General features: G+C 22.6%; 1 protein-coding gene across 1 annotated transcript in view; it reads right to left on the bottom strand.

Moving 5' to 3' along the window:
* LOC135962522 (DNA fragmentation factor subunit alpha-like) overlaps positions 1-23,017 on the bottom strand; it is a 91,081-nt gene that overhangs the window by 11,371 nt on the left and 56,693 nt on the right. The window contains exon 2 of the mRNA XM_065514497.1: positions 18,788-19,003. Within this exon, the coding sequence (XP_065370569.1) occupies positions 18,788-19,003 (216 nt within the window). The remainder of the gene's footprint in view (positions 1-18,787; positions 19,004-23,017) is intronic.

Genomic DNA, 23,017 nt, shown 5'->3' with positions numbered 1-23,017 from the left:
TTATTTTTTTATAACATTTAAAAATTTTAAATAAAATATATAAGGCTATAAGTACTTTTGTAAAGCTATATAATAGTATTATTTGTTTTATTATTACTTCCCTAAACCTGTTTAATTCAGTTTTAAAAATTTTCCTTCGAAGGCGTATGATTAATATTAATTACGAACTTACTTAGGGAAATTGCTTATAACTAAAGCAATTTGTAAGGGATTTGCTTTATGAAAACTGTAATTTAAAGCTAACATATTAGGCTTTAAATTTATATATTAATATTAATATAGTTTCATACAAAAATTCTTGGAAATTATTTAAAAATATTTAAATTTTTAATAAATAAAAATATTTTGTGTATTTATTATCTGTATTTTCAACAATTTTTAAGAAATTTTGTTCAAAATTAATTGCTAAGCAAGCTAATTAGATTAATACCAAGATACTATTTCAAGCTCTTTAATATATTAAAAATCTTTAAAAATATATAATTTTAAATTATTTTTTTTTTTAAAGTAATTTTTTTTCTAACAGCATTTAAAAATTTTAAAGAAAACATATGAGGCTATAAGTTCTTTTGTAAAGCTATATAATAGTATTATTTGTTTTATTATTTCTACTTTCCTAAACTTGATTAATTCAGTTTTAAAAATTTTCTTCGAAGGCGTATGATTAATATTAATTACGAGATTATTTAGCGAAATTGCTTATAACTAAAGCAATTTGTAAGGGATTTGCTTTATGAAAACTGTAATTTGAAGCTAACATATTAGGCTTTAAATTTATATATAATATTTATATAGTTTCATATAAAAATTCTTGAAAATTATTTAAAAATAGTTAAATTTTTCATATATAAAATATTTTGTGTATTTATTATCTATATATTCAAGAATTTTTAAGAAATTTTGTTCAAAAATTAATTGCTAGGCTGACTAATTATATTAATACTAAGATACTATTTCAAGCTCTTGAATATATTAAAAATCTTTAAAAATATAAAATTTTAATTTATTTTTTTTTTCTGAAAAAACTAATTTTTTTTCTAACAACATTTACAAATGTTAAAGAAAACATATGAGGCTATAAGTTGTTTTGTAAAGCTATATAAAAGTATTATTTGTTTTATTATTATTACTTTCCTAAATCTGTTTAATTCAGTTTTAAAAATTTTCTTCGAAGGCGTATGATTAATATTAATTACGAGCTTATTTAGCGAAATTGCTTATAACTAAAGCAATTTGTAAGGGATTTATGAAAACTGTAATTTGAAGCTAACATATTATGCTTTGAATTTATGTATAATATTTATATAGTTTCATAGAAAAATTCTTGGAAATTATTTAAAAATATTTAAATTTTTAATAAATAAAAATATTTTGTGTATTTATTATCTATATCTTCAACAATTTTTAAGAAATTTTGGTTCAAAATTAATTGCTAGGCAAGCTAATTAGATAATACCGAGATACTGTTTCAAGCTCTTTAATATATTAAAAATCTTTAAAAATATAAAATTTTTTTTTTCTAAAAAAAAGTTATTTTTTTAATAACAACATTTATAAATTTTAAAGAAAATATATGAGGCTATAAGTTCTATTATTAAGCTATGTAATAGTATTATTTTCCTTCGAAGGCGTATGATTAATATTAATTACGAGGTTACTTAGGGAAATGGCTATAACTAAAGCAATTTGCAAGGGATTTGCTTTATGAAAACTGTAATTTAAAGCTAACATATTAGGCTTTAAATTTAAATATTAATATTTATATAGTTTCATACAAAAATTCTTGGAAATTATTTAAAAATAGTTAATTTTTTCATATATAAAATATTTTGTGTATTTATTATCTATATATTCAAGAATTTTTAAGAAATTTTTTAATTATATTAATACTAGGATACTATTTCAAGCTCTTTAATATATTAAACATCTTTAAAAATATAAATTTTTTTTTTTTTTTTTTTTTTAAAGTAATTTAAAAACAGCATTTATAAATTTTAAAGAAAATATATGAAGCTATAAGTTCTTTTGTAAAGCTATATAATAGTATTATTTGTTTTATTATTTTTACTTTATAAAATCTGTTTAATTCAGTTTTAAAAATTTTCCATCGAAGGCGTATGATTAATATTAATTTCGAGCTTACTTAGGGAAATTGCTTATAACTAAAGCAATTTGCAAGGGATTTGCTTTATGAAAACTGTAATTTAAAGCTAACATATTAGGCTATAAATTTAAATATTAATATTTATATAGTTTCATACAAAAATTCTTGGAAATTATTTAAAAATTGTTAAATTTTCAATAAATAAAAATATTTTGTGTATTTATTATCTATATCTTCAACAATTTTTAAGAGATTTTGTTCAAAATTAATTGCTAGGCAAGCTAATTAGATTAATACCAAGATACTATTTAATGCTTTTTAATATATTAAAAATCTTTAAAAATATAAAATTTAAATTTTTTTTTTGCCAAAAAAAAATTATTTTCTTTATAACAACATTTCAAAATTTTAAAGAAAATAAGTTCTTTTGTAAAGCTATATAATAGTATTATTTGTTTTATTATTATTACTTTCCTAAACCTGTTTAATTCAGTTTTAAAAATTTTCCTTCGAAGGCGTATGATTAATATTAATTACGAGCTTACTTAGGGAAATTGCTTATAACTAAAGCAATTTGTAAGGGATTTGCTTTATGAAAACTATAATTTAAAGCTAATATATTAGGATTTAAATTTATATATTAATATTTATAACGTTTCGTACTAAAATTCTTGGAAATTATTTAAAAATAGTTAAAATTTTTATAAATAAAAATAAAAAAGTTAATTTTTTTATAACAACATTTAAAAATTATAAAGAAAATATATGAGACTATAAGTTATATTATTAAGCTATATAATAATATAATTTGTCTTATTATTTTTAGTTTATAAAATCTGTTTAATTCAGTTTTAAAAATTTTCCATCGAAGGCGTATATTAATTTCGAGGTTACTTAGGGAAATTGCCCATAACTCAAGCAATTTGTAAAGGATTTGCTTTAAGAAAACTATAATTTAAAGCTAACATATTAGGCTTTCAATTTATATATAATATTAATATAGTTTCATATAAAAATTCTTGGAAGTTATTTAAAAATTGTTAAATTTTTCATAAATAAAAATATTTTGTGTATTTATTATCTATATCTTCAACAATTTTTAAGAGATTTTGTTCATAATTAATTGCTAAGGAAGCTAATTAGATTAATACCAAGATACTATTTTAAGCTCTTTAATATATTAAAAATCTTTAAAAATTTATTTTTTTTTGGTTTTTAAAAAAAGTTATATTTTTTATAACAACATTTAAAAATTATAAAGAAATATATGAGACTATAAGTTATATTATTAAGCTATATAATATTATTATTTATTTTATTATTTTTACTTTCTTAAACCTGTTTAATTCAATTATAAAAATTTTCCATTGTAGGCGTATGATTAATATTTATTACGAGGTTACTTAGGGAAATTGCTTATAACTAAAGCAATTTGTAAGGGATTTGCTTTATGAAACCTATAATTGAAAGCTAACATATTAAGCTTTACATTTAAATATTAATATTTATATAGTTTCATACAAAAATTCTTGGAAATTATTTAAAAATAGTTAAAATTTTAATAAATAAAAATAGAAAAGTAAATTTTTTTACAACAACATTTATAAATTTTATAGAAAATATATGAGACTATATGTGCTATTATTAAGCTATACAATAGTATTATTTTTGTTTATTATTATTACTTTCCTAAACCTGTTTAATTCAGTTTTAAAAATTTTCCTTCTAAGGCGTATGATTAATATTAATTACGAGCTTACTTAGGGAAATTACTTATAACTAAAGCAATTTGTAAGGGATTTGCTTTATGAAAACTATAATTGAAAGCTAACATATTACGCTTTAATTTTGCATATTACATTTATATAGTTTCATACAATAATTCTTGGAAATTATTTAAAAAATATTTAAAATTTTTATAAATAAAAATATTATTTTAAAATTTTTTTTCCTAAATTTATTTAGCGTTACACTGTTCTTGAAAATAAATTCCTAAAGTTGTTGTTTGTGTAATGCATTTGTACATGAACATGTTATTTGTACTCGTATTTGTGTTTCAAGTTGGTATTTGTTTTTTTCTGCTCTCGGTTTGTAGTAAGTATGTGTGCATGTTTATTTATTCCCTTAGTACCTGTAACTGTCATTGTCATAGAAAGGATACTTTGTGTCTGGGTGTGAGTGTGTGATAAAATGTGTGTATGTATATATATGTCTGAGTATGTTTTTGAACATGTCATGGCTGTTGTTGTGGATTTTGTAGCTTTTCTTTTCTATTTTTTTTTGCAAAATGAAAACATGTTTGCATACTAAAATCATTTATCTACATACTCATAGCTTCAGTAGTCGTATGGAAAGTTACTCATGCCCCCCAAAACACTCAATATATGTATATTTTTTCGTATCGGGTAACAGGCTTATATAGACAGACACACACACATATGCACACCTGAATACTTAAACAATATTATTGAAATTTATTGGCCTGCAAGCTGAAAGATCCTTTACAGCAGTGAAAATGAAAGATGCACTTTTATTGCTCAACAGTCTATGCATAGGGAGTGACATTTATTTAAGGCAAAAAAAAAGGTTTAAAATATTGTAAACGAGGGTCGATTACAGAATTTTACTCTTTCAAATTTGTACAAATTTTTCTTCTAAAAACCATTTTTTTAATTTTGTTTATTTTTCTTGAACTTTTTTTGCTCCACCCCTATAGTACCTCAATTTAAAACCAATAACAAACTTCACTGAACTTTAGCTTTCTACAATGACTTTGTGCAAAAATTCAATATCTTTGTTAAATTGAAAATCTTTTGAAAATTTATGGCCAGTTGCTTTAACAAAAAAAAATACCTCTAACTGCTTTTTTCTGATAAAATATATATTATTTTTTAAAGTCATTTAGTTTGATGGCAAAACGTGTGATATCTTAAATTTAGTCGTTAAAACTTATTTGCTTTTCTATTGTATTTTTTTTTGCATTCTTCTTTAACAAACGCATGTTTTAGCATAATTGTTGTTTTAATCAAAATTCTTGGCAGCTTAAGAAAAACGACAACATCTCTAAGTGCTTTAGACATGTTGTGTCCTGTCATTTAGATTCTATAATAAATACATACATACATATAAGGAGTATGTTTAAGAATTTTCAAGCTAAAAAGGGATTAAGAGACATTTTTTGTAACAGAAAAAAGAAATCTTTAAAAAACCAAAGCTGTTTTAAAACAAAAATCTTAAAGCTTTTTTGTTTCAAATGAAAAATTAACACAAAAAGCTTTTTTTTCAATAAAGAAAATTTAACAAATTTTAAAATCTAGTTGTTTTGGTACTTTATGAGCAAAATTTAAAATAGTAGTATTTTGGTACTTTCCTAAAAACAGCAATAAAAGGGCCTTAAAAGGTTATCTGGAGTTAGTATTTAGTCAAGATTTTAAATAAGGGCATTTTTTGTTTTATTTTTACAAAAAATAAAATAGTAGTATTTTGATACTTTTTTACAAACAGCAATAAAAGAGCCATAAAAAGGTTCATAATTAAAGTAATTAATCAATATTTGTTGCATTTAAACAGAATTTTATAATAATCCAAAATTTTGTACTTTTTTAATAAAATTTAAAATAGTAGTATTTTGGTACTTTCTTAAAATCAGCAATAAAAGGGACATAAAATGATTTCTGGTGTTAGTAATTAGTGAAGATTTTAAATAATGGCATTTTTGGTATTATTTTTACAAAAATTAAAATAGTAGTATTTTGGTACTATTTTACAAACAGCAATAAAAGAACCATAAAATCGTTTATAATTGAAGTAATTAGTCAATATTTGTTGTATTTAAACAGAATTTTATAATAATGCAAAATTTTGCACTTTTTTAACAAAAATTTAAAATAGTAGTATTTTGGTACTTTTTTAAAATCAGCAATAAAAGGGACATAAAAGGATTTCTGGTGTTAGTAATTGGTCAAGATTTTAAATAATGGAATTTTTGGTATTATTTTTACAAAAATTAAAATAGTAGTATTTTGGTACTTTTTTACAAACAGCAATAAAAGAGCCATAAAATGGTTTATAATTGAAGAAATTAGTCAATATTTGTTCTATTTTATCAAAATTTTAAAAAAATGCAAATTTTTTTACTTTTTAGCAAAATTTAAAATAGTAGTATTTTGGTACTTTTTTGAAATCAGTTATAAAAGAGCCATAAAATTTCTAATGGAAATAATTTGTCATTATTTGTTCTATTGTAACAAAATTTTAAAAAAATGCAAAATTTTGTACTTAAGTATTTAACAAAATTTGAAATAGTAGTATTTTGGTACTTTTTTAAAATCAGCTATAAAAGGTACGTGTTTGTTCAATTTAAACAAATTTAAAAATCTGATATTTTTGGTACTTTTCTCACATAATTTAAAATAGTAGTATTTTGGTACTTTTTTGAAATCAGTTATAAAGGGACATAAAAGGGTTTTCAATGGCAGTAATTATGGAATATTTTTTCTATTTAAACTATTTTTTTTTAAATAATGGTAAATTTGTAACTTTTTAACAAATTTTAAAATAGTAGTATTTTAATACTTTTTTCAAAATCAGCTATAAAAGGGCCATAAAACGATTTCTAATGGAATTAATTAATCAATATTTTTTCTATTTAAACAAAATTTTAAAATAATGGTAAATTTTGTACTTTTTTAAACAAAATTTAAAATAGTATTATTTTGATACTTTTTTACAAACACCAATAAAAGAGCCACAAAATGGTTTATAATTGAAGTAATTAGTCAATATTTGTTCTATTTTATCAAAATTTTAAAAACATGCAAAATTTTGTACTTAAGTATTTAACAAAATTTGAAATAGTAGTATTTTGGTACTTTTTTAAAATCAGCTATAAAAGGTACGTGTTTGTTCAATTTAAACAAATTTAAAAATCTGATATTTTTGGTACTTTTCTCACATAATTTAAAATAGTAGTATTTTGGTACTTTTTTGAAATCAGTTATAAAGGGACATAAAAGGGTTTTCAATGGCAGTAATTATGGAATATTTTTTCTATTTAAACTATTTTTTTTTAAATAATGGTAAATTTGTAACTTTTTAACAAATTTTAAAATAGTAGTATTTTAATACTTTTTTCAAAATCAGCTATAAAAGGGCCATAAAACGATTTCTAATGGAATTAATTAATCAATATTTTTTCTATTTAAACAAAATTTTAAAATAATGGTAAATTTTGTACTTTTTTAAACAAAATTTAAAATAGTATTATTTTGATACTTTTTTACAAACACCAATAAAAGAGCCATAAAATGGTTTATAATTGAAGTAATTAGTCAATATTTGTTCTATTTTATCAAAATTTTAAAAAAATGCAAATTTTTTTACTTTTTTAGCAAAATTTAAAATAGTAGTATTTTGGTACCTTTTTAAAATCATTTTTAAAACGACTAAATTTGTTCACTTGTAACAGATTTTAAAATGAGATATTTTTGGTACTTTTTTAACATAATCTAAAATGGTAGTATTTTGGTACTTTTTTAAAATCAGTAATAAAAGAGCTATAAATGGTTTCTAATGGAAGTAATTAGTCAATATTTTTTCTATTTAAACAAAAATTTGTATAATAATGGCAATTTTTTTACTTTTTTAACACAATTTAAAATAGTAGTATTTTGGTACTTTTTTAAAATCAGCTATAAAAGGGGCATAAAATAATTTTTTTTTTTTCAATTTAACTAAATTTAAATACCTGATATTTCTGGTACTTTTTTAAAATAATCTAAAATAGTAGTATTTTGGTACTTTTTAAATTCAGCAATAAATGTACCTTAAATGGGGGTCTAATGGCAGTAATTAGTCAATATTTTTTCTATTTAAATAAATTTTTAAAATAATGCTAAAATTTATACTTTCTTAATTAAATTTCAAATTGTAGTATTTTGGTACTTTTTTACAATCCGCTATAAAATTACCATAAAAGGATTTCTGGTTTCTCATGCTTTTTGCAGTTTTAACATATTTTAAAATCTGATATTTTTTGTATTTTTTAACAAAATTTAAAAAAGTAGTATTTTAGTACTTTTTTATAACAAGCTATTAAATGGTTAGAAAATGGTTTCTGATGTTAGTAATTAGTCAATATTTTTTCTATTTGTACAAAATTTTAAATAATGGTATTTTTGGTACTTTTTATGCAACTAATAAAATAGTAGTATTTTGGTACTTTTTTAGAATTAGCTATAAAATGACAATTAGAGCATTTATGGTGGCAGTAATAAGTAAAATTTTGAAATAGTTTTACTCTTTGGTACATTTTTCACAATATTTAAAATAGTAGTATTTTCGTACATTTCTCAAAATAACCAATAATGGGGCTATGTTATTAGTTTGTACATTTTTAACAAAATTTGAATTCAAATTTAAATTTAGTACCTTTTTCACATCAACCAACTATGCATTCACATCACTGAAGCTATTTCTATTGCGGATATTTGTAGTGACAACGTGACAACATAATAGTAAGTATTAGTTTCACTTTGGTGTTGTGTATTTTAAAGAAATTTAATGTCTATAGACATAATCTAAAATAGGAGTATTTTGGTACTTTTTAAATTCAGCAATAAATGTACCTCAAAAAGGGGTGTAATGGAAGTAATTAGTCAATATTTTTTTCTATTTAAACAAATTTATAAAATAATGCTAAATGTTTTACTTTTTCAACAAAATTTAAAATAGTAGTATTTTGGTACTTTTTTTAAATCCGCTATAAAATTACCATAAACGGATTTCTGGTTTCTTATGTTTTTTACAGTTTTAACATATTTTAAAATCTGATATTTTTTGTATTTTTTTAACAAAATTTAAAAAAGTAGTATTTTAGTACTTTTTTATAACAATGGTAGTAATTACACAATATAAAATGACAATTAGAGCATTTGTGGTTGCAGTAATTAGTAAAATTTTTAAATAGTTTCACTCTTTGGTACATTTTTCACAATATTTAAAATAGTAGTATTTTCGTACATTTTTCGAAATAACCAATAATGGGGCAATAAATGCCCCATTATTGGTTATTTGTTTGTACATTTTTAATAAAATTTGAATTCAAATTTAAATTTAGTACCTTTTTCACTTCAACCAACTAAATAACACTCACAAGCATTCACATCACTGAAGCTATTTCCGTTGCGGATATTTGTAGTGACAACGTGACAACATAATAGTATTAGTTTCACTATGGTGTTGTGTATTTTAAAGAAATTTAATGTCTACTCTACCAAAATACTCACGCATACATGCGACAAAATAACATTTTCTTCTAATGAAAATTGATGTTAGAATGTACAGGAATTAGTGAGTGAAAGTGTGAAGAAGAAAAAATAGAACTGTTTCGCTTTTTTTTCCTTCTCCTGTCAAATGTTGATGGAAGAGAAGATATGTATCAACATACATACATCAACATCAACACTTAGTTAACTAGAAATGCTTGTTGCCAAAAACAACAAACAAATTAAGAGAATTTGTAATTGTATTAGGATATATATAGCATAGATAAGAAGGCTTAGCTTGAAAAGTTTAAATTTGAAATTAAGAAATGTTGAAAGCTACATTTATCTGTAGAAAAACAATAAATTTTAATAACTTTTGGGAAAATTTAATCAGGGGAAAAAATTAAATTAATGGGAGATTATTTTAAAGCATTGGTATTTTAATATTTTGGTAGGGGATAGTGTAATGAAGTTTAAATTTTAAAATAGTAGTAAAATTGGTACTTATTTCTTAACACCATTTTCTGAAGAAGACTTCTTTAAAATATGCCAAATATAGGCAATAAAAGGTTTAAAACTTTTTAAATTTTAAAATTGTAGATTTTTACCAAAATTTAAAATAGTAGTATTTTTATACCTTTTTTAAATAACCAAAAAATGGATTTCTGGTGGTAGTAGTCATTTATTTTTTATGTTAAACTATTTTAAAAAAATTCGTATTTTGGGTACCTGTTAACGAAATCTAAAATAGTAGTATTTTGGTACATTTGTCAGAAAAAGCAAAAAAAATGGCAAAAAAAGGGTTTCTGGTGATATTAATTGGTCCTGCTTTTTTAAGTTTAAAAAAAGTAGTATTTTTTGAATATTTTTAACAAAATTTAAAATAGTAGTATTTTGATACCTTTTTTAAAATAACCAAAAAATGGGTTTCTGGTGGTAGTTAGCGGTCATTTATTTTTATGTTAAACTATTTTACAAAAATTCGTATTTTGGATACCCTTTAACGAAATTTCAAATAGTAGTATTTTGGTACATTTGGTACAGAGTAACCAAAAAATGGGCAAAAAAAGGGTTTCTGGTGATATTAATTGGTCCTGCTTTTTTATGTTTAAAAACAGTAGTATTTTTTCAAAATTTTTAACAAACAATTTTTCAAAATTTTTAACAAAATTGAAAATAGTAGTATTTTGATACCTTTTTAAAATAACCAAAAAATTTGTTTCTGGTGGTAGTAGTCATTTATTTTTTATGTTAAACTATTTTAAAATATGTAATTCGTATTTTGGGTACCTTTTAACGAAATTTAAAATAGTAGTATTTTTGTACATTTGTCAGAATAAGCAAAAAAGGGTTTCTGGTGATATTAATTGGTCCTGCTTTTTTAAGTTTAAAAAAAGTAGTATTTTTTTCAAAATTTTTAACAAAATTGAAAATAGTAGTATTTTAACACCTTTTTAAAATAACCAAAAAATGGGTTTCTGGTGGTAGTAGTCATTTATTTTGTATGTTAAACTATTTTACAAAAATTCGTATTTTGGATACCTTTTAAAGAAATTTCAAATAGTAGTATTTTGGTACATTTGGTACAGAATAACCAACAAATGGGCAAAAAAAGGGTTTCGGCTATATTAATTGGTCCTGCTTTTTTATTTTTAAAAAAGTAGTATTTTTTCAAAATTTTTAACAAAATTGAAAATAGTAGTATTTTGATACCTTTTTAAAAAAAACAAAAAATGGGTTTCTGGTGGTAGTAATCATTTATTTTTTATGTTAAACTATTTTAAAATATGTAATTCGTATTTTGGATACCTTTTAACGAAATTTAAAATAGTAGTATTTTGGTACATTTGTCAGAATAAGCAAAAAAAAGGGCAAAAAAGGGTTTCTGGTGATATTAATTGGTCCTGCTTTTTTAAGTTTAAAAAAAGTAGTATTTTTTGAAAATGTTTAACAAAATAGAAAATAGTAGTATTTTGATACCTTTTTAAAATAAACAAAAAATGTGTTTCTGGTGGTAGTAGTCATTTATTTTCTATGTTAAACTATTTTAAAATATGTAATTCGTATTTTGGGTACCTTTTAACGAAATTTCAAATAGTAGTATTTTGGTACATTTGGTACAGAATAACCAAAAAAAGGGCAAAAAAGGGTTTCTGGTGATATTCATTGGTGCTGCTTTTTTAAGTTTCAAAAAAGTAGTATTTTTTCAAAATTTTTAACAAAATTGAAAATAGTAGTATTTTGGTACCTATTTAAAATAACCAAAAAATGGGTTTCTGGTGGTAGTAGTCATTTATTTTTTATGTTAAACTACTTTAAAAAAAATCGTATTTTGGGTACCTTTTAAAATAGTAGTATTTTGGTACTTTACAAATATAACCCATAAAATCGCTACAAGAGGCTCTCTGATATTTTGCAATTCGAATAAAACTGTGAAATAATGGAATTTTTGGTGCTTTTTGAACAAAGATTAAAATAGTAGTATTCTGGTACTTTTTTATAAACAGCAATAAAAAGGGTCTGGGCAGATTTTTTGAATTTCAACAAATTTTAAAATATGTAATGGTATATTTAGGTACTTTTTAAAACAAAAATTTTAAATAGTAGTATAATGGAACTTTTTAAAGTCAAAAATAAAAAGTCCATTAAATCGATACTGTAACAAAATTCGTAATATTAGTATTTTTGGTACTATTTTAACAAAATTTAAAATAGTAGTATTTTGGCAATATCAGGGTACATATACATTTCGAAATAATGGTATTTTTGGTACTTTTTCAAGAAGACTTAAAATAGTAGTATTTTGATACCTTTTTGGAATCAATAATAAAAGAGCAATAACAATTTTTCTGGTGCTAGTGATTACTCAAGTTAATTTTTTTTTCGTAATATTAGTATTTTTGGTACTATTTTAACAAAATTTAAAAATAGTAGTATTACGCTATTTTTCCAATAAGAGAACAATAAACAGGTTTTTGGTGGTAGTAATTAGTCATGATTTGTTAGATGAGGTTTTTCTTAATTAAGCAATTTTTAGCTATCAATTTTAATAGATTTTAAAATAGTAGTAGATTTGGTACTTTTTTAAAAATATGAAATATAAGCCCCTCAGAGATTTCAAAATGTGGCTATATTTATTATATCTTCCATTTAATTTTATTTAGCCATATTTTGCTTTAAATTTTAATACATTTTAAAATAGTAGTATTTTTGGTACTTTTTTAAATACATAAATGGGATCCATACGAATTTCCTGAAGTAGTCTTTAGTAATTGGACATATTTTTTTCAATTTTAAATAATTTTTAAAATAGTAGTAGATTTGGTACTTTTTTAAAAATATGAAATATAAGCCCCTCAGAGATTTCAAAATGTGGCTATATTTATTGTATCTTCCATTTAATTTTATTTAGCCACATTTTGCTTTAAATTTTAATAGATTTTAAAATAGTAGTATTTTTTGGTACTTTTTTTAAATACATAAAATGGGTCCACGTGAATTTCCTGAAGTAGTCTTTAGTAATTAGACAATTTTTTTCAATTTTAAATAATTTTTAAAATAGTAGTAGATTTGGTACTTTTTTATAAATATGAAATATAAGCCCCTCAGAGATTTCAAAATGTGGCTATATTTATTGTAACTTCCATTTAATTTTATTTAGCCAGATTTTGTTTATATTTGAATACATTTTAAAATAGTAGTATTTTTGGTACTTTTTTTTAAATACAGAAATGGGGTCCACACGAATTTCCTGAAGTATTCTTTAGTAATTAGACATATTTTTTTCAATTTTAAATAATTTTTAAAATAGTAGTAGATTTGGTACTTTTTTCAAAATAAGTACTAGCAGCATATTATAGTATCTAGATAAATTCATGTTATTATTCATACTCATTTACTACTATTAGCTTATTTTACCTTAAATTTCCATGAATTTGAAAATAGTAGTATTTTTGATACTTTTTCATAAATGAAAGGAATTTCCATAAATAGTCCATGCAACTTGTAACACTTTTTCTATTTTAAATCAATTTTGAAATAGTAGTAGATTTACTACTATTTTCTAAATTTAAAAATAGTAGACCTAAATACGTCATTTTAAAACCTTTGACATTTTCATCTATGAAAACCATCTCTTCTCTCTCTCTTTTGTTGTACTTTCTAAAGTACTTATTAACTCTTCTATTTCCTATATAAGCTTCATGCATTTCACAATATAAGTCACAAAATAACTAAATAAAGTTTATTATTTTTTCCTTTCTTTGAAATCCCTCAAAATTTACTTTAAAACAATAAAACATTCTTAACAATGAATGGACAACATGAACAGGATATTGTGTGATTTACTTGTATTTTTGTTGGAAATTTTTAAAGCTAAAAACAAAACAGAACAACAACTTTAAACAGGATATTGTCTAGGACACTTCATTAAGGCTAAAGTAAAAGATTTACTTGCTGTTATAAAATTGATATTTAAGTGCATACTTTTAGGATTTATCTCTTTGTTATTGGTGAGTGCAAAGGAATATAAAGAAAGTGTGATATAAAGTTATTTCTAAGGCAAAGTATTGAATTGCTTGGGAAATAAATTAATTTTAGATTAAATTGAAAATAAATTAGATGTGGTTAGAGAGGAGGAAAATATAGTAAAATCACTCTAATCGAGATTGGCGTAGGCGTTTTACGTCATCGATTGTTTCGTACTAGATTAAAAAAAGGTTGCATTTTAGCCTTAAGAAACGTAAGACACTATCGAAACGAAGATGAATGAGACCCATTTTTTTAAAAAAAATTGTATCAGCTCTAAAATAGTAGTAGACTTGGTAGGGTGTGTAGAAATAGACTTGCATGCTTATTTTTAGATTTTTTGTAATTCGGTATAATTATCGCTTAATTTAACGTATTTTAAAATAGTAGTATTTTTTGTACTTCTTTCTAAATTTGCAAAAATTTAGTCTATTAAATAATTGAATATTTTATGGCAGATAATAGCTCTGTTTTCCTTTAAATTATAAAAATAAAATAGTAGTATTTTTAGTACTTTTTTCAGAAATAATAAAAAAATAGCTCACACTTGTTTTTAGAAACAGTCGCATGTAATTAGCCATATTTTTCAAAATTTAAATGAATTTTAAAAAAGTAGTAGATTTAATACTTTTTCTATATTTGTAATAGTATCTAATTAAATAGTCTAGAAGTGGATAAGACATTATACTAGCTAATAAAAAATATACTTTCCATACACTTATCTCCTATTTTAACGTATTTTAAAATAGTAGTATTTTTAGTACTTTTGTCTAAGGCCGTAATTTTTAATATTTCCTTCCAAATTCAACTAATTTAAATGTAATTAGCCATATTTTTTTAAATTTAAATTAAATTAAAAAAGTAGTACATTTGGTACTTTTTCTAAATTTGAAATAGTGACTCATTAAAGAATCTAGAAGTGGACAACCCATTATACTATTTTTTAGTACTTTTTTCTAAGGCCGTAATTTTTAATATTTCTCTCCAAATTCAACTAATTTAAATGTAATTATCCGAATTTTCAATATTTAAATTAAATTTAAAAAAGTAGTAGATTTAATACTTTTCTAAATTTGAAATAGTATCTCATTAAAAGGTCTAGGAGGGAACAACATATTATACTAGCTAATAAACAATATACTTTCCCAACACTTATCTCCTATTTTAATGTATTATAAAATAGTAGTATTTTAAGTACTTTTTTCTAAAGTCGTATTTTTAACATTTCTTTCAAAATTCAACCAATTTAAAGCTAATTGTATATTTTCAGCAAGAAAAAAGTTCGGTTTTCATTTATATTTTAAAAATTAAAATAGTAGTATATTTGGTACTTTTTCAAAATTAAAAAAAAAAATAGCCCTCACTTATTTTAACATGTAATCATATGAAATTAGACATATTATTTAAATTTCAATCTATTTTAAAATAGTAGTAGATTTAATACTTTTTTAAACAACTTAAAATAGTAGTATTTTGGGTACTTTTCTTTAAATTTTCTAAAGTAGTGCAAAGGGATTTCTAGAAGCAGTCATGTTTAATTAGACATACATATATTTTGTTTTAAAATAGTACTTTTTTCAAAAGACCTATTTTTTACTTTCTTTCCAAATTTATGTAATTTAAAAGATTGGATAGAAAATAAATAGCTTTATTTTGCTTTAAATTTAATAAAATTAAAATGGTACTATTTGTGTAACTTTTTTGTTACAAATTGAAAATAGTAGTAGATTTGGTACTTTTTTCTAAATATGTAAAATCAGACCACTAGAGGTTTCTATGTTTATTTTAGAATAAATTATTATTAAAATGTTTAAAATATGTAGTATTTTTAAAATAGTAGTAGATTTGGTACTTTTTTCTAAATGTGTAAAATCAGACCACTAGAGGTTTCTATGTTTATTTTAGAATAAATTATTATTAAAATTTTTAAAATATGTAGTATTTTTAGTACTATTTTCTAAATTCATAAAAAATACTGCACAATTATTTCCAAAAGTCGGCATAAGCAATTGCACACACTTTTTCTAATATAAAATCCATTTTAAAATAGTAGTAGATTTATGTGTAAAAGCCAGACATTGGGGTTTCTAAAAGTTACTACATAAATATGTCTTTATTTATGTTAAATTTAAAAGTTGTTGTTTTCTTGAAATTTCAATAAATTTTAAAATAGTAGTATTTTAAGTACTTTTTCTTAAATTACCAAAAATACTCCGCAAGTATTTCTAGCTATTGGCATTAGTAGTTGGGCATATTTTCGGCAATTTGTAATCAATTTTAGTAAATTTGCTACTTTTTTGCTAAATTAATAAAAATACTGTACAAGTGTTTTCACATGTAAGCATTTGCAATGGGACATAATTTTTGTAATTTTTAATCAATTTTAAAAAAGTAGTAGATTTGGTACTTTTTACTAAATGTTTTGTATTACCACATCAGCAGTTAAATAAAAGGTTATGTCATTATGCTTTTTTATTTTCCATATTTTTTTTAAATTAAAATAGTAGTATTAGGTACTTTTTTGAAAAATTTACTACTTTTTTCTAAATTATTAAAAATACTGTACAATTGTTTGCACATGTAAGCATTTTTAATGGGATTTATTTTGTTGCAATTTTTAATCAATTTTAAAATAGCAGCAGATTTGCTACTTTTTTCTAAATGGGTATTACCCCATCAACAGTTAAATAAGAGGTTATATCATTATGCCTTTTTATTTTTTTTTTTATATTAAAATAGTAGTATTTTAGATACTTTTTTTGTAACTTTGCTACTTTTTTCTAAAGTATTAAAAAATACTCTACAAGTGTTTCCACATGTAAGCATTTTCAATGGGTCTTATTTTTTCCAATTTTTAATCAATTTTAAAATAGTAGTAGATTTGCTACTTTTTTCTAAATGGGTTGTATTACCCCATCAACAGTTAAATAAGAAGTTATATGATTATGCCTTTTTATTTTCCATAATTTTTTTAAAATTAAAATAGTAGTATTTTAGGTACTTTTTTGGTAAATTTAGTACGTTTTTTCTAAATTAATAAAAATACTATAAAAGTGTTTCCACATGTAAGCATTTGCAATGGGACTTATTTTTTGCAATTTTTAATCAATTTTAAAAAAGTAGTAGATTTGCTACTTTTTTCTAAATGGGTTGTATTACCCCATTTTTCTAAATATGATATACAAGGGATTAAGTAAGTGGTTATATCATTATGCGAGTTTATTTTCCATATTTTTTTTAAATTAAAATAGTAGTATTTTAGGTACTTTTTTTTTGCTAAATTTGCTACTTTTTTCTAAATTAATAAAAAATACTGCACAAGTGTTTCCACATGTAAGCATTTGCAATGGTACTTATTTTTTGCAATTTTTAATCAATTTTAAAATAGTAGTAGATTTGCTACTTTTTTCTAAATGTGTTGTATTACACCATCAGCAGTTAAATAAAAGGTTATATCTTATGCGAGTTTATTTTCCATATTTTTTTAAAAATTAAAATAGTAGTATTTTAGATACTTTTTTTTTAAATTTGCTACTTTTTTCTAAATTAATAAAAAAGACTGTACAATTGTTTACAAATGTAAGCATTTTTAATGGGTGTTATTTTTTGCAATTTTTAATCAATTTTAAAAATGTAGTAGATTTGCTACTTTTTTCTAAGTGGGTTGCATTACCCCATCAGCTGTTAAATAAGTGGTTATATGATTATGCGAGTTTATTTTCCATATTTTTTTAAAATTAAAATAGTAGTATTTTAGGTACTTTTTTGGTAAATTTACTACTTTTTTCTAAATTAATAAAAATACTGTACAAGTGTTTTCACATGTAAAAATTTGCAACGGGACTTATTTTTTGCAATTTTTAATCAATTTTAAAAAAGTAGTAGATTTGCTACTTTTTTCTAAATGGGTTGTATTACCACATCAGCAGTTAAATAAGAGGTTATGTCATTATGCTTTTTTATTTTGCATATTTTTTTTAAATTAAAATAGTAGTATTTTAGGTACTTTTTTTGGTAAATTTACTACTTTTTTCTAAATTAATAAAAAATATTGCACTAGTGTTTCTACATGTAAGCATTTGCAATGGAACTTATTTTTTTGCAATTTTTAATAAATTTTAAAATAGTAGTAGATTTGCTACTTTTTTCAAAATTAATAAAAATACTATAGAAGTGTTTCCATATGTAAGCATTTTTAATGGGACTTATTTTTTTGCAATTTTTAATCAAGTTTAAAAAAGTAGTAGATTTGGTACTTTTTTCTAAATGGGTTGTATTACCCCATCAGGGTTTAAATAAGTGAGTGATTATTTTCCATATTTTTTTTAAATTCAAATAGTAGTATTTTAGTACTTTTTTCAACAAATTCAAAAATAGTAGTATTTTTTTTTCTTATGTAAATCGCCTTAAAACCATTTTTAAATGTTTTTAATTACTTTCCCAAAACTTTTTTCTAATTTTTTGTTGCATTTAACGAACATTTAAAACCAAACAATAAGCTTTCAATTAAACTCACAACTAAGTACACAATTTGAAACAAAATTGTTTAAATAAAATTTTTTTCTCTAAAAAAAAGTTTCAACAAAAATTTTGTGTTTTATAATGATTTTGTTTTATTAGTTTTTTTTGGTTAAACAAAACAGCACAGACCAAATACAATGTTACATTTGAAAGGTTTTTGGCATATAAAACAATAAGTAGAAACAAATAATGAAAAAAAAAAATGGATTTACAAATTTGTTATAACAAAAGCATGATAAATTTATTGAGAAATAAAGTTTTTAAATAAACTTAAATACTTTTAATTTATATACAAAATAAAATTAAATAATATAAAATACTATTAATCGGTTTTAAAGTTATGTTCGACAAAAAATTTAAAATCTCTTACATCAATCCAATGTTCACCCGGAAACACCGCTATCAATTCAGTGTTGGCATCCAAAGTACGAAAGTATTCCTCATCATCGATTTCCGTGCCATCCGAGTCCAAATGTATTGTGGGTATTTGATCGATCTTTTCAAATTTCTCGGCCACTTTTGAGCGTATCTCTTCTAAGGAACCAGCCACAACAGCTTTTTTTATATTGCGCGTTATGTCCTTGACCTTGAAGAGAGAAAAAAACAGGCAAAAAAGAGAAAAATTAATATTAAAAGCAAAATTGTCTAAATATAATAATAGCATCTTTTTTAAATCTATTTATTATACTTTTAGCCCCAAAATAAACATGAAAACTATGAAAAAGAAACAAAAAAAGACGATAACAATGCCTTTGAAAGAAAATAAAAACTGCTCAAAAGCACGACTACTGCTGCTGCTTGCTTATGTCTGAAAAGTTCAACAAATATGGGGCAATCCATACAAAAGATTCATAGAAATATTTCAATTTAGTCATAAAACATAAACCTAATTTAATTCCAAATTTAAGTACTTTCAATATAAACATTTCTCGCTTTCAAATCTAAATTCATAACCAATCTTTTCTCAATGGAACACCCCATATCCTCAATCAAAAAGGTCAACTACCTTTTTTTGTATACACTTTTCTCTTAAACATAAAAATTCATAGAATAAGATGGAAAAAAAACACTAGCCCTCCTTAGAAAACAAGCTGTTATTTTTATATCAAGGGTTTCACAACTAAGTTTATAATTTTTGGTACTTGAAATGACAACGTCACACATTCACAAAAAAAAGTACATAAAATCTACATTGTTCTTTCTCTTTATGACGAAAAATGTTTAAATATGAAAACGAGGTTGTTGTGTAGCTTAGAAATTTGTGCACATTTTCATTGGTGATTTAAAATGTTAAATGACAAACAGACATTCAAACATTCTATTCTATTTTTTTTTTTTTTTGATAAAAATATTTTTTGATACAAGTGGAAGTTATGTTGTTATTTATTTTGTGAACAAAAGAATTTGTGATGAGATAATGAAAATAATGATATCAAAAAATAAATTGTAAAAAAATAAGACTAGAATTTTATGAAACAAATTTTTGGAAACAACACAAATTATGAGAAAAGTTTATTTAAAATCTTATTATAAAAATAGCAAGGATTGATGGTAAAAAATCAAAGTAAACTAAAGTCTGACTATAATATGTAATTAAACTTACTTGCCACAATTTTGAAATTAATTTTAAAATAGTAGTAGATTTGGTACTTTGTTAAAATTAATAAAAATACTGTATAAGTGTTTGCACATATCAGAATTTGCAATGGGTTTTATTTTTTGCAATTTCTAATCAATTTTAAAATAGTAGTAGATTTGCTACTTTTTTCAAAATTAATAAAAATGCCATAGAAGTGTTTCCACATGTAAATATTTGCAATATGACTTATTTTTTGCAATTTTAAATCAATTTTAAAATAGTAGTAGATTTGCTACTTTTTTAAATGTGTTGTATTCCCCCATCAGGTGTTAAATAAGTGGTTACATCATTGTGCGTGTTAATTTTCCATATTTTTAAAATTAAAATAGTAGTATATTAGTACTTTTTTGCTAAAAGGAAAAATAGTAGTATTTTTTTTTTGTTTAAATTCTTATGTAGCCTGTATATGTAAATCGCCTTAAAAGCCTTTTTAAATGTCTCATTAAAATAGTAGTAGATTTAGTACTTTATTCTAAATATGCCATTTAAAATCAATTTAAAAATAGTAGCAAATATGCTACTTTTTTTTAAATTGATAAAAAATACTGTACAAGTGTTTGCACATATCAGAATTTGCAATGGGTTTTATTTTTTGCAATTTCTAATCAATTTTAAAATAGTAGTAGATTTGCTACTTTTTTTCAAAATTAATAAAAAATACTATAGAAGTGTTTCCACATGTAAGCATTTGCAAAGGGTTTTATTTTTTGCAATTTTTAATCAATTTTAAAATAGTAGTAGATTTGCTACTTTTTTTTCATGTGTTGTATTACCCCATCAGGTGTTAAATAAGTGGTTATATCATTATGCGTGTTAATTTTCCATATTTTTTAAAATTAAAATAGTAGTATTTTAGTACTTTTTTTGCTAAAAGTCTTAAAGTTTTAACAAATTCAAAAATAGTAGTATTTTTTTGTAGCCTGTATATGTAAATCGCCTTAAAAACCTTTTTAAATGTCTCATTAAAATAGTATTAAATCTACTACTTTATTCTAGAACAAAATATGGCGTTATTAATGTTTATTTTATAAAAAAAATATTATTAAAATTTTTAAAATAGGTAGTATTTTTAGTACTTTTTTCCAAATTCATAAAAAAATTTCCATAATTATTTCAACAAGTAGACACAAGCAATTGGACATACTTTTTCCAATATTAAGTTTATTTCAAAATAGTAGTAGATTTGCTACTATTTACATGAATGTGGAAAAGTAACTCATTGCGAATTCTAAAAGTCGATTTATCGTTATTTATGTTAAATTTAATTTTTTCTTGAAATTTCCATAAATTTTATAATGGTAGTATTTTTAGTACTTTTTCTTAAATTACTAAAAATACTCCACAAGTATTTCTAGCTATAGGGATAAGTAGTTGCACATATTTTCTGCAATTTTTAATCAATTTTAAAATAGTAGTAGATTTGGTACTTTTTTTCTAAATGAATAAAAATACTCTTCAAGTGTTTCCACATGTAAATATTTGCAATATGACTTATTTTTTGCAATTTTTAATAAATTTTAAAATAGTATTAGATTTGCTACTTTTTTTAAATGTGTTGTATTACCCCATTAGATGTTAAATAAGTGGTTATATCATTATGCGTGTTAATTTTGCATATTTTTTAAAAATTAAAATAGTAGTATTTTAGTACTTTTTTGCTAAAAGTCTTAAAGTTTTAACAAATTTTCTTTTTTGTTTATATTTTTATGTACTCTTATATTCTTATCGCCTTAAAAACCTTTTCAAATGTCACATTAAAATAGTAGTAGATTTAGTACTTTATTCTAAATACGTAAAATCAGCTCAGATTTCAGATTTCTAGAAGTAAACATGCTAATATTTATGTATTCTACAGGAAAGCTAAAATATGACTGTATAAAGACCTACAAATGAAGTTAAACTATAACTGTTTGCAATGATCTGAGGGAAAATTTTTTTTGTTTTTGCTTTAAAACTGCTGAGTTTTAAATTAATATTGTTTTTTTTTTTGCAATTTGCTTTTAATTTTGTTTCCCCTGATTTAAATAAATTGTAAACAAAGGCCATTATTATTAAACACGTGCCACCATTTATGTTTTCCTACAATAGATAAAGTTTATATTTTCCAATGATTTGTTTGTGTTTTTTTCTCTCTTGTTATATTTTGCAATATTTTGCATTAATGCGGCTTATTTGCATTTTAAATTGCACGCATGATGTGGCGCCAAAAATGCTTTTACGTGAATTCAATTTCATATATCCGGTATAACGTAAATATATTAAAACATACATGAGTATGTATGCATGAATATTTTATACGTTTAATGGTCCAATATTACGTGTACATTTAAATTCCTGCAATTGTATTGAATATGTTTTATTGCACCAACACAATACCCTCATTATAACCAAACAGCTGTACATGTTTAGATACAAAGAAAAAACGAAAAATTCAAAATATAAAAAAACCATCATCATCATAAATAGCAAAATGATTATTATTTGCTTTTTAACAGGAAATTGCATTGGAAAATTATATGCGCAGCATAAACGTTTAGTATTTCCTTTGTCCTCCCTTTTTAGCAGTATTTTGGGCAAAAGGAAATTATAAACAAAACTTAAAAGCTTTATATAATAGGGATACTTTATGAATTGCAAATGTTTGTTTTAACTAATGTTTGAGTTTTGTTTTGATAATTTTTACAATATATAAACCTGTGTTTAAAGCTTCGATCAGTTATATTTCAGTCTCTCAAACTTTGAATTATATACAGTCATGTGAAGGCGCTAAGTCCGTGACTTTTTGAATTTCCCGCCTTTTAACTGAAAGGGCATTAATGCTTCTGTCAAAATTTGAACAAACTGCGTCATTTAGTTTGTGTTTGACATTCACTACCTCGTGACTTGTGGAGAAATTGGAAAAATGTGAATTTTGTCTGCTCATTAAGCTTATTTAAACACCGTCTGCACCATCAGTTTCAA

The sequence above is a fragment of the Calliphora vicina genome, chromosome 5 (genome assembly GCF_958450345.1).
Source record: "Calliphora vicina chromosome 5, idCalVici1.1, whole genome shotgun sequence".
Classification (NCBI taxonomy): domain Eukaryota; kingdom Metazoa; phylum Arthropoda; class Insecta; order Diptera; family Calliphoridae; genus Calliphora; species Calliphora vicina.
Note: the sequence above shows the minus strand (reverse complement) of the source record. Positions and strands in the feature narration are given on the sequence as shown.